The 13,809-nt window shown below is 44.8% G+C and overlaps 1 protein-coding gene across 2 annotated transcripts in view; it reads left to right on the top strand.

Annotated features, from left to right (window-relative positions):
• The window catches only part of PRDM15 (PR/SET domain 15), a 58,252-nt gene that overhangs the window by 6,790 nt on the left and 37,653 nt on the right, over window positions 1-13,809 (top strand). For both annotated transcript variants that reach the window (XM_083361429.1, XM_083361428.1), the window contains exons 3-5: window positions 8,652-8,745; window positions 10,871-11,024; window positions 11,995-12,241. In XM_083361429.1, the coding sequence (XP_083217555.1) occupies window positions 8,652-8,745; window positions 10,871-11,024; window positions 11,995-12,241 (495 nt within the window). The remainder of the gene's footprint in view (window positions 1-8,651; window positions 8,746-10,870; window positions 11,025-11,994; window positions 12,242-13,809) is intronic.

Raw genomic sequence — 13,809 nt, 5'->3', positions numbered from 1 at the left:
ATGACCATTTTTCATATGACTTTCATAATCAAATTGTCATGTAAAGAAAATTTGCATGCTTGGTGATTGGTTCATATTTATGCTGGTTGCAGTGTCCCAGGGTCATGTGATCACCTTTTTTCACAAGAAAATGCAATGGCAAAGCCAAATTCATTTAACAACCGTGTTATTAAGCTAACAACTGCAGTGATTCACTTAACAACTGTGGCAAGAAAGATTATAACATGGGAAAAAATTCACTTAACAACTCTCTCACTTAACAACATAAATTTTGGTCTCAGTTGTGGTTGGAGGCCGAGGACTACCTGTACTTCTGTGGCAACAAAACAATAGTTTTAACTTATTGCCTTTGTATTATACTAGTGCCATTTTACACATGTGCTAGTTTACTTTTTTGGTAGCTAGTTTTTCTTTCATACAGACTAGGCATGTCAAACTCATGACATCGCGCGACGTATTGCAACTTTTCCCCCATTGCTGGCAACGGGGAGGGCGCGGTTTTGTCGTGATGCATCCAGCCCACGGGCCGGCAGTTTGACATGCCTAATGTATTATTTATTTATTTAGTTAGTTACATTTATATACCGCCCTATTCCCTGAGGACTCAGGGCGGTTTACAGGGAATTAAAAAATCCACCATACAAAAGTTAAAAAACCAAATTAAAAAATATTAAATTGACCCTGTATACTTAAAACCCCAGTTAAAAATTTCTCCTCAGCCTGGGCCTGAGAGCTCAAAGAGCCAGGTCTTCAGGCCCCGGCGGAATGATCGGAGGTCGGGGGCAGTCCTCAGCTCCACCGGCAGCTGGTTCCAGAGGGCAGGCGCTCCCACTGAGAAGGCCCTATCCCTGGGTGTCACCCTCCGGCAATCTCTCACCGGCGGCACCCTGAGCAGACCCTCCCTGTGGGAGCGCACTGGGCGAAGGGCGTTTGATGCCGGCAGCAGGTGTTCCCTCAAATAGCCCGGACCCAGGCCATGTAGGGCTTTATAGGTAATAACCAGCACCTTGAATTTCACCCGGAGGGCAACCGGAAGCCAATGCAGCTCGCGGAGTAGAGGTGTTACATGGGAGTATCGGGAGACCCCCATTACAACTCGCGCGGCCGCATTCTGCACCAGTTGAAGCCTCCGAGTGGTCTTCAAGAGCAGCCCCATGTAGAGAGCGTTACAGTAGTCCAAACGGGAGGTAACAAGCGCATGAGTAACTGTGCGTAGGGCGTCTCGGTCCAGATAGGGACGCAACTGGCGCACCAGGCGAACCTGTGCAAAAGCCCCCCTAGTCACGGCTCCTATGTGGTCTTCAAAATTGAGCCGTGAGTCCAGGAGGACGCCCAGGTTGCGAGCCCTATCAACGGGGGGTAACACCTCACCCCCCATCGTTAGAGGTGGAATAAGTTGGTTAACCCGAGATGCCGATATGCACAGCCACTCAGTCTTGGCGGGATTGAGACGAAGCCTGTTTCTCCCCATCCAGACCTGAACCGCCTCCAGGCACCGGGACATCACGGAGAGGGCATCGCTGGGTTGGTTCGGGGTGGAAAGAAAAAGTTGGGTATCATCAGCGTACTGGTGATACCCCACCCCGAAACCACGAATGATCTCGCCCAGCGGCTTCATATAGATGTTGAACAGGAGAGGCGAGAGGACCGACCCCTGAGAAACTCCACAAATGAGAGACCTCGGGGCGGATCTCTGCCCTCCTGTCAACACCGACTGCGAGCGGCCCTGGAGGTAGGAGGAGAACCACCGTAGAACGGTGCCTCCCACTCCCAACCCCCTGAGACGCCGCAGCAGGATACCATGGTCGATGGTATCGAAAGCCGCTGAGAGATCTAATAGGACCAGGACAGAGGAGCAACCCCTGTCCCTAGCCCTCCAGAGATCATTCACCAGCGCGACCAATGCCGTCTCCGTGCTGTGTCCGGGCCTGAAGCCCGATTGGTACGGGTCCAGATAATCAGTTTCCTCCAGGAACAGAGGAAGCTGATGCGCCACCCCACTCTCAACAACCTTCGCCAGAAAGCGAAGGTTGGAGACTGGACAATAGTTGTTTAAAACAGCCGGGTCCAAAGCAGGCTTCTTGAGAAGGGGCCTCACCACCGCCTCCTTCAAGGCGGCAGGGAAGACACCCTCCTTCAAAGAAGCAGTTATTACTGCATGGAACCAGCCTCGTGTTCCCTCCCGAGCCGCATAAGCTAGCCAGGAGGGGCACGGATCCAATAAACAGGTGGTGGTGCTCAGTCTCCCCATGATCCTGTCCACATCATCAGGGGAAACAGGGTCGAACTCAGTGCAGATAACGTGCTCAAGACCGCCTGATTCCTCCACGTCAGACTCTGCCCAGTCAGAGTCCAGACCGGTCCGGATCCGAGCGATTTTGTCCGCCAGATGATGACTAAACTCCTCGGCTCGTCCCTGCAAGGGATCCTCTCTCACCTCCTGGTTAAGGAGGGAGCGAGTCACCCTAAACAGGGCGGCCGGGCGATTATCTGCGGACGCGATAAGGGCAGCAAAGTAGTTAGACTTCGCCGTCCTTATCGCCGCAAGATAAGACCTTATAAAGATTCTTAACTGCAATCGGTCGGATTCAGATCGGCTGGATCTCCAACCGCTCTCTAGACCTCGTCTCCGACGCTTCATCTCCCGGAGCTCCACAGAGAACCATGGGGCCCAGCGGGATCTGCGCCGGGTCAGAGGTCGCATGGGTACAACGCAGTCAAGTGCCCTGGTGGCAGCCGTTTCCCAGGCCTCCACCAGAGCATCGACTGGGCTGTGGGTAAGGGTGATAGGTATAGGCCCAAGCGCCCTCTGGAACCGATCCGGGTCCATTAGACGCCTGGGGCGGAACCACCTGGACGGTTCCGCCGCCCAGCGGCGGGGGGTGGCATGACGGAAAACCAGCCTCAGGAGGTAGTGATCTGACCATGACAGAGGGGTGATGGACGGGGAACCCCCTCCCAGATCGTCCAACCACTGTCCAGACAGGAACACCAGGTCGAGAGTATGATCCCCCTCATGAGTCGGGCCCTCAATAACCTGGGTCAGGCCCATGGCTGTCATGGAAGCCATGAACTCCCGAGCTAACTCCGACGACCCTCCCAGTGACTGCAGGTTGAAGTCACCCAGGACTATAAGCCTGGGGAACTCCACTGCCAACCCTGAGAGGGCGTCGAGCAGCTCAGGCAGGGCTGTTGCCACACAGCTGGGCGCCAGGTATGTAAGCAACAAGCCCAACTGAACCCGAGGATCACATCTCAAGAGGAGGGATTCACTCCCGGCCATCTGGACAATGGTGGCCTCCCGGGGACACAAAGTCTCCCGAATAACCACTGCCACTCCACCACCCCTGCCCTGAGCCCGCGGCTGGTGCAGCACCCGGAAACCCGGCGGGCATAACTCGGTGAGAGGCACCCCTCCCTCCGAGCCCAGCCAAGTTTCCGTGATGCACGCTAGATCCGCACATTCCTCCTCGATCAGGTCACGGATGAGGGGAGCTTTGTTGACTACGGATCTAGCGTTAAAATAGACCAACCTGAGCTCAGGGGCCTGATCACCCTCATCCCCGGGTAAGAGGGTGCTAACCGGAGGGTCGGAACGCGCCACCGCTCGGAGATAGCGGGGGCGCGATCCCAGGTGTTGATATGGCCCTCTGCGCAAACACCTGCTGCCATTCCCTATCGCCGTGGGGATTTGAAGCCCCACCCCCACATTCTCAGAACCAGCAGCCACCTCCCCCGACCCCGTCCCGTCGGGACCTCTAACAGGTCCAGACTGAGTGCCGGTTAAAGATTCCCTCCCTCCCCTCCCCTCCCTCCCCCTCCCTAACCTTTTAAAATAACCGGCTAAAAATTTTATCAGGGGCCTCTTAGTACGTCTCCACTCGAGGCCCCCAGTTAAGCCCAGCCACCTCTCGGAGCCCCAGCAATTGGGTCCGTCATCAAGGGGAATGTTAGAAAAGAAGGCTGGTCGTATCCAGGAGGGAGAAACCCCTCTAAGGGCGCACAAGTCCGATCCAGAGTATTGTAAACGAGCCATGAGATGGAACTGTCTATATGAGCCATTGTTCACAAATGGGGTCAGAAGTTATTAAGCTGATGGGATGTTAGTTCAGATGTAAAGAACATTAAGTCCGGAACGTGTCTTCATCCAGCAGTCTGCCAATCCGGCTCTGCTCTCACCTGAGCCGGTCCAGACAAGAGCTCATGACTGTCCTCTCACCTAGCCATGAAATCCAGCCTGGGATGGATAGGGGCAGCGTTGCTGGGGAAGCAAAAGTCCACCTTGCTAGTCTCTCACACCAGCAGGGGATTCATAGCAGTCCAGAGCCGCCCTCTCACCACGGCCTGTCCTAGACTCCTTCCGGAACATCATAGGGAGGTCACGGGAACAGGAGAAAAAATGTCCCAAATCCTGTTCCAGCATCCAGTCCATCTTAGAAAGTAGCAAGCAGACCATCCAGCACACAAATCCATTTCTAGGGCTGTAGGGAGCTCAGTTATAAATGTCAGATGCTCAGGTTCAAGCAGCCAAATCTCCATCGTCCTCTGAGAAAAAGGAGACAGAAAAGTCTCTCCCATAGCCTCCACGCCGAGACGGGAATCCGCAGCCATTTTATAAGCGGAAAGGCCAGGAGCAACAGACAGGAACAGAGAGATCCACACGGCTGCAGATGGCGCCCTCCAACCGAGTTCAGGCGCCTGATGATCCATCCAGAGGTCCGCAGCAGGATCCTAGGCTGCCGAAGTCATCTCAATCTGAAAAGCTTCCACAACGCCCGAGGGAGAGCGAGCAATCAGCACAGCGCCTAACAGCTGATCCTGAGCACCAGCTGATCGGCGGCAAGCTACAGGCCGCCCGGCTGCTGCCGCTGCCGCTTCTACTTCTCTGGGGGGGGGGGGAAAGGCTCCACACCGCGAAACGGTGCTAGCCTGTTGTTCCTACACCCCCCCTCCGAATATGCCCTTTGGCTGGGCTTTCGTGAACCTCACCAGTCCCCATTGTGTAGGCTCACCGCAGAGCTCAACGAACGCCGCCCGTGGTCGCCGCCATCTTGGGCAAAAAAAAAAAAATGTAGACAAATGAAAGACTCGGCTCTGTCTAAATGGATGGCCTCACTCCTTTCAGCATTATTTTTATTTAGTATTTATGTTCTAGAAAGCAGAATGCGGAGTGGGGGAAGGAATGCTATTGTGCTATTAGCTCCTTTGAGTGTGATATTGTGTCCCAGGTTTCTCTCATTCTCATAGTTACTTACAATAAACAGAGCCCTTGTCTCCAAATAACTTACAAAAGAGGAATTTAATGGAAGTGAGATCTCTTACATACAGCGCATTGAGAAAATATTCAGACCCCCCCTTCACTTTTGGTCAATTTTGTTATTCTGCAGCCTGATTGTTGAACTTAATTTTTTCCACATTAATCTACACTCAGTATCCCTCAGTATTGTTCTGTACCAGCCTTCTACCGGCCCTGCAGAAAAGGCAGGGACAACCCCTTTTACAAGAAGGCAAGAGGCTGGAATTATGCCTGCCAAATTTATTGCTACAAAAACAAATAGAACAAGACACGAACCAAGAAACAGGAGCTTTTCAAACGGTTGCCTTCAGCAAACCAGCCCTCCCACGCATTCCCCCTTAAATACAGTTCAGGGTGTGGCTTCTCTCTGCCTCCTTCCGAGGAGCCCCATTGCCTTCCTCTGTTTACTCCTGATTGACTGCCTCCTGCGTCGGGCGTCCTTGAACAGGGCCAGCTGTGGGTCATCTTCATCCATGCTGTCAGGCTCACACAGCTGGGTCTGCGTCGTGACCAGATGAGAGGGGCCTGGCTGAGGGCTCTCATCAAGCTGTCCAATCCCCTCAGCAAGCTCTTCAACACCCCCCTCCTCCTCCTCCTCTGAGTCGTCCGACCCAACTGCCGAACCCACAGGCTGACCCTGAATCACAACAAGTATGTCCTTTTTAAATAAATTTACAGACATTTCTAAAATTCTGTTTTCACTTTGTCATTAGGGGGTATTGAGTGTATGAGAAAAGAAATGAATTTCAACAACTGTAGAATCAGACTGCAGCATAACAAAATTGGCAAAAGTGAAGGGGGTTTGAATACTTTCTGAATGCACTGTATGTCTTATGCACATACTTAAAGTGCGAGGCAAGAGCAAGAGTACAGATTGCGCTTAGACTTATATGCCATTTCACAGTGCTTTACAGCGCTCTTTAAGTGGTTTACAGAGTCAGCCTATTGCCCCCAACAATCTGGCTCCTCATTTTACCAACCTCGGAAGAATGGAAGGCTGAGTCAACCTTGAGTGGCAGTCAACAGAATTAGCCTGCAATACTGAATTCTCACCACTGCGCCACCACAGACTATTAAAGATAAAGTGAGATTGAGGATGTACCAGAGGCAGGTATTTGCTGTGAAGATTAGAGCTTTTCCATTGCATGCATTTGGTAGAAAAGGTAAGGTAAAGGCTTGTGTCCAATTCTAGGGCTGGTGCTCATCTCCCTTTCTTAGCCGAGGGAGTCAGTGTTGTCTTTTGGGTTCTTTCAAGAACTTGAATCATTTTGGATAATTTTATTTGCTGTGGGAGTTTGCTGTGTTCATGGGGGGAGTTAATTTGTAGCAAAGGACATAAGGATTATCTAAGGCTCCAAACAGCCTTCTATGTCACTTTTTCAACTATTATACTTTATTCTAAGCATGTGGTTTGCTGGTTTTTAATACAGTTTCAAAATTGTACTGAGCTTCATGGGTTGTCCAAGGCATGCTACAGGTAGTCATCACTTAGTGAGCACATTTGAGACTGACAACTTGGTCATTAAGTGAAGCAGTTATAAAGTGAAACTGCAATTGTGCTTACAATTTCACTTCAGCTTCCCTTTGCTTTATACACCAGTGAAAGTTGTAAATATGAGGATCGGTTCACAAAGTTACTTTTTCATCACCATCATAACAGCAAACAGTCAATAATTGAGGCGGTTGCTAAACAAGGACAACCTTATGCTATTCATTTACTGATTCTGTATTACTTATAGCAATATCACTTAGATCTATATGCCACCCCATAGTGCTTTTTTTTTTAATCCCATTTATGTCCCGCCCTTCTCCGAAGACTCAGGGAGGCTTACAATCGAAAACACAAATCAATGTGCTTAGCAATAGCCTTCATTCTATGTATATGCCTGCTTATTTGGGCTTTCACACCCCCCCCCACAAGCGGCATTATTACAAAGTCAGCTTATTGCCCCCAACAATCTGGGTCCTCATTTTACCTACCTCGGAAGGATGGAAGGCTGAGTCAACCTTGAGCCTGGTGGGACTCGAACCTGCACTAATTGCAGGCAGCTGGTGTTACTTAAGGAGGCATTAGCCCACTGATCCACCAAGGCTCTCTCCGAGCAGTTTACAGAGTCAACATGTTGCCCCCAACAATCTGGGTCCTCATTTTACTGACCTCGGAAGGATGGAAGTCTGAGTCAGCCTTGATAGGTAGAATAGTTTTTTAAAATTCTTTTTAAAAAAGAATTTCAACAGCTGTCAAAATTTTAGTTCAGAGTTTTGCATTTTATCAGCAAGGTAAATAGATAATATGTGAGACATAATTCATAAATGACAAGACTCTGGGATATATTATTAGGGAGCAGAACTGCCAGACACACAACAGTGCAGGTCTGAAAAAAAACAACAAAATTTTATAATACGCATCTTCGATTCAACTGCTAAGCCAAGGATAACTTCTACTTTCCTAAGCTGCAGGGGTAGTTTTGTTCTGCCTACTCACTGGTGTCAGCTGTCCTTTGATTGTTTCAGTAGTGATGATAAAAATGTCATAGGTTAGAAACATAAAATAATGCATTTGTGTTGCAAGTTTGTAACATTGGCAATAATGTTGTTTCCAAATTTTGGTGAGGCAATCGGATTGGTAAATCTCGCTGCCTCTCCTTATCACAAAATCTCTAAAAACAGCTAGCCTGTGATTCCAGCAAAAAGGGAAAACACCCCAACTCAAATTAACAGATATGTGAATAGAGTTGGCCTAAGGAATCCATCCTGGTCTTTGTGATTTTCATGTATACCAGAATCCATTCCTTTTAGCAGCATTCCCAAGGATTCCTGACCAGGATTTTTGCCAGTTCAGATTCACACACCTGAATTCTGATGGAACCCCCATTGATCAGAGTATTCAAAAATATTTGTTCACTTTAATGTAACATGTTTCTTTCCCATGCTTTAGAGTATTCTTAATAAGGTTCATTTGTTACACATTTATTTGAAATGTATTTTTATAAATGATATAGCAATAGTTTATAAATTCAGTGTAATTTCACCTAGTGCAGGGGTAGGCAACCTCGGCTCTTTTATGACTCATGGACTTCAACTCCCAGAATTCCTGAGTCAGCATAGCTGACTCAGGAATTCTGGGAGTTGAAGTCCATGAGTCATAAAAGAGCCGAGGTTGTCCATGAGTCATAAAAGAGCCGAGGTTGTGCCTCATTGAAATCAGTTGAAATATAATTGTGGTTACATTTTGGCTATTAAATGGGCTTTTGTGAGCTATTAAATACCACAATGGTTTGAAATAAAGACTTGAATATTCAATATAGCTACTTGACAATATGTGAGCAAAGGGTACCTTTCTTGTTTCTTCCAGGGTGTGAAGATTGCAATCAGTATCATGATTCAGAATGTCCAGAGCTGGGTCCTGTGGTGACAGTCAAAGACTCCTTTGTGTTAAGTAGAGCAAGGTAACTTTTACAGTATTGCATTTTTGAAGTAAACCAAACCTATTTGGCAACATTTCAAAAGAGAAGCCTCTTTGTGAACTTGAATTTTGCTTTAGGTGTTGCATTTTAAATAGAGAATATTCGAGGTCTTATGTTGATTTTATCTAATTCTAAATGCCTTCTGAAATGAGATAGCATGTGTAGTGATAAAGAGTTGGACACGGACTGGAGAAACGTATGTGTAAGCCTACCCCCAGTCATCAAAATTTACTGAGTGGGTTTGAGCCAGCCCCTTTTCTCTTCCAGCCTAGAGTTCCTGAAGGAAAGGTAAGATGGAATCTAGTAGATAGTCATCATGATCATCATCTGTGTCTTCAGATCAGCCTCTGGAGTTTTTGAATATCAAGTAGCCAAATAATGGTGTATGAACGACTCCGTTTCAGCTAACTGGAAATTCATGACCCATTACCTTTTCATAGGGTTAGAGAAGTATCCCAATCTAATGGCCTCCAAATGTGTTGAGGGCTACAAAGCACACCATGTATTATTCTAGAAGTTGTACTCTCTCATTTCAGAAGGTTATCAGGATAGCGAAGCCTCAGAGAGATGGCAACTTTCTAGGATTTACCAGAAAAAGCAGTGAGAGAGATTTTCATGAGAGATTCATGAAAATTACACTATATTAGTAGCCTAAAATGGGAGCAAAAGAAGCCATGTTCATATAAAGAGTCTAGGTCACTGGTGTCAAACTCGCCGTGTCACATGACGTGTTGCGACGTAACATGATTTTATATTTTATTTTTTTGCATTGCCGGAGCTGGCCTGCAGGCCAGCAGTTTGACACCACTGGTCTATGTAGTCCTTGTTTAGCAGCTACCTTGGACAGCAATTGTTTGCAATTGTGACAGTGATGAAGACCTAACTCTGTAACCAACCCTTGTATTTGCAGGTCTGTAAAGCAAAGAAAAGATGAAGTAAGATTCTAAGCATAGCTTCAGTTTCACTTAGTGACTGCTTCACTTAATGACTGAGTTGATGGTCTCAAGTTGTGGTCACTAAACAAGCATTGTCTATGCACATTTGTAAATCCTATTTTGAAAGGCCACTGTGTTCCAAGAAGTGAAACAAATGTTTCTGTTTAGGTAAAGACAAGCTAAAGTACACATCACAAAGATTAGTTTTTTTCTTGTTAGACATAGTAATGATGAATTTTCAATAAATGTAACAGGGTGGAAAATTGTTTAATAAACCATCTAGTCTGTGAGTATTTAAATTCTTATTACCAGATGTAATTTGTAGCGTGCCAGGAGGTTTTCACCTTTTGTCTTTTTCACAGCAATGTGTTTAAATGTACAACATGAGTCACGATTGAGCTATAGAGAAAGAATAATACAGAAAACGTGTGAAAATAAATAGTTCGCACAAAAATTTTTCAAGCCTTTCCCATAATTGTTTCCAATGACATGCTTTTTATAGAGCAGTTTTGGTTATGGGATAGAAAATATTTTTTTTCTCACTTTCAGTCCCCGGACTTTTCATTTCAAACGTCAAATAATCAGATAGCAGGAGATACATGGGACTCCTGTTCTTTACCATACAGGAATGTCAAAAAATATAATCTGGTTTTTCTTTTATATTAATTACGGTTTGGTATGTGACATTTTTGCAGAGAATCTATCATCCACGTTAAGATTCTGCGTTTATTCAATATGGGTTGAATTCTTCCTTCCATAACCTTCTGCCAGATATGTTTTAGCATCACAATATTCAATTTTTATAGGGACGCAGTGGCTCACTGGGTTAGGATGCTGAGCTTGTCGATCAGAAGGTCGGCAGTTTGGCGGGTCGAATCCCGACTGCCGCGTAACAGAGTGAGCGCCTGTTACTTGTCCCAGCTTCTGCCAACCTAGCAGTTTGAAAGCACGTAAAAATGCAAGTAGAAAAATAGGGACCACTATGGTGGGAAGGTAACAGCATTCTGTGCGCCTTTGGCATCTAGTCATGCCGGCCACATGACCACGGAGACGTCCTCGGACAAGCGTTGGCTCTTCGGCTTTGAAGCGGAGATGAGCATCGGCCCCGAGTTGGAAACGACTAGCATGCATCTGCAAGGGAACCTTTACCTTTACCTTTATTCAATTTTTAGATCATCCCTTCCTTCCAACTTGGAGATCAGACAACTTGAAGATGGGACTGAAGGTGTTTTTCCAATAACTCAACTTGTGAAGCGTACCCAGTTTGGTCCCTTTGAGTCCAAGAGAGTTGCCAAACTAGAAAAGGAATTAGCATTTCCACTGAAGGTACAGTGATTCCAAATTCAGGTTAATCAATTATAAGGGTATTGAAAATATGTCTAGCTTTCCCTGATCTGATGCCTTCCATACTGTAGATATAGAATTTCTAAATGAGCATTGCTATGTTTATTGTGAATTACAGTTCAATACTAGTAGATGATCATTTGTTCATATGTAACTTTCAGATAATGCGGAGAATCAAGACAAAGTTATTTATGGCCTTGGACAAATTTGATTCTCTTAATCTAGATAGAAGTACTGAATTCAAAAGCCTTTCTGCAATGATTCAATGCTTTGATCATTGTAACAGGCGTCTTCATATCTTACCTTTGAGTTTCCTAAGGGAATACTGGGCTAGATAGATTTTTCAGTCAGATATAACAAAGCAGACCTTGTATTTGTATTCGGGACAATTAACACCTACTGTCAGATATGTGAAAGATAAAGATAAGATTCTAGAAGATCTATGAAGAATGAAAAATAGAACAAGCAAGACGTATTAAAATCATTAGTAAATGAGTGGCAATAATGTACAAGTAGCCACCAAACACAATTCAGATTGTTCAGACCAAGAATTGGAAAGTAAGCCAATATGCTCTTAAGATAGGAAAAGTCGAAACAATTCAGGTTATTGTTTTCCTCATCACTGGATGATGAAACCTAGTTGTTTCTGTTATTTTCTATGCCATTACAGTGAATATTTGGACATAGGGAACCCATTGGAATCTGGTCATGCTCAATTCTAGGGGTTCCCCAATTTGAGGGGACCTTGGGCACATTTTGCATTTTTAAGACGTGCCATGGCATACAACTATAAAATAGTGTGATATATTTTGAAATCGCCAGGTGAAAAATGCTGGGGGCATCTTTCTTCTGGAGAAAATAACTCTAATAAATAAGTGAGTCATTGTATAGTTTGTTACTTTATCAAAATAATCATTAGGAGTAAGTTTGCACTGAAGTTCTACATGTATAGGTTTTTCAGAAGGAGGGGTCTCCGGTCTATTTTGATACATCTAATGAAGACGACTGTAACTGGATGATGATGGTGAGACCAGCCAGTCTATATGAGCATCAAAACCTGACTGCTTTTCAACATGATAATGACATTTACTTCACTACTTCTCGGGACATCCCACCTGGAACTGAGTTAAGAGTATGGTATGCAGCTTTCTACGCCAAAAAAATGGAAAAGCCAGTTCTAAAGCAATGCATTGTCGATGGTATGTTTGGTTGTTTATGGGGAGGTTCCTTACTACCATAGAGGATTTTCTCTGACTCAGTTCTTGTGGCTCTTTTCCTGGGGTGGGGATATTCATGCAGGCATCTTTTCCACTTCAAAATCGATTTCTCCAATTCACACCTTATTTGAAGGTGAGGCTGCGAAACTGGATTCAAAGATACCCAAATAGAACTTTGCTTCCCATTTCCAAGCCTCTGATGAAGTTCAAGAGTCCCAGTGGAATGGAATGTGATAGGCACAAGGATTCCAATAGTTGGGAGAATGAAAGCAATTTGATAGTAATTTTACCTTCTGTAGGCAAACGTGCCTTTCTCTTCTTTCAAAATACATTTGGACCCAATCTATTATATGCAGCCTGTTTTATTCTGTTTCGCAGAGACATAGACCACACACAGACACACACAAAGAATAATCAGAAGACTGAGATGAATAGTTAATAAATCAGTGTCTCAGATATGCTAGTTGCTGAGAGTTGTCCACAGTCAATGTGTAAGCTGGCAACCACATCCAAGGAGTATGGAGCCAAAAGCATGATCCACTAAGCATTTCATATTCCAGATCCTGAGCATTAGCTGGGTTAAACAAACTTAATTTCATTAACCATCTCAGATTCTGCTACTACTTTACATATTTTTCCTTCTAAACTCACCTCAATTTAATTGGTACTCTCTAGTATTCTATCTATGTGGCCTATGTTAAATCAATCTATGTAGTTACTAGGAATTAAAAATGACTTGATAGCACCTAATCAATCATTAGGATTCTGACTTCCAATCAGTGTGAAGTTGACGTTGATGTTGGAGTTGTTTTGTACTGGTAGATTATGGATCAGGGTCATAGCTTCAGATTTTATAGATTTTATAGAGTTGGAGCTTCTTTAGCCTCCCTGTCTTTATCTGAGCTCTAAAGGGGATGAAAAAAGCCAAGGATCCATATTCATTTTCTCTGGCATCTCCCCTTATTCCACGGAGGAAGAAATCAGGGTGGACATGATGCAGCCTTATGTACCATTCAGCTGATTGTTTTAAAACACAAAGCTTCAATGAATTGGATTTCAACAGAAATGCATAGAGAATGAGGAAGAAGAAGATACTGTTGTTTAAACCTTGTTTATCATACTATGTTCTGTTAAAGAGAAAATAAATATCATGCACATGTGATATCCTCCAGACTTGGATTTCTATGCTATTTTTAAACATAACATTAAGTCACAATTCTTTAAAACATTTTTTATTGAACAACTTTACCTAATTAGTTCATACATAAGTCAAAATGGGTGTCTTAGATGAGAGTTGATCCCCTCCATCCAATATCTGAAAAACAGAAGTTAACTCTGTATGAACAGTGAACTAGGACTATGTTAAGAATAACATTTCTTAATTATCTATATTCCTGGCTTGTCTAATTTTTCTGTATGTATGATGTAGTTACTGATTTACAACAAAATTTTCAAATATCCTACAACCCTTTGCAATAAATGATTATAACTGATTCTCTTTTTCTTTTTTCTTTCTATACACACCTTGAAAAATATTGTTATATTAGAAA

This window comes from Vipera ursinii (genome assembly GCF_947247035.1).
Source record: "Vipera ursinii genome assembly, chromosome: 4".
NCBI lineage: Eukaryota > Metazoa > Chordata > Lepidosauria > Squamata > Viperidae > Vipera > Vipera ursinii.
The sequence above is the reverse complement of the archived record's forward strand: the minus strand, read 5'-3'. Positions and strand labels throughout refer to the sequence as shown.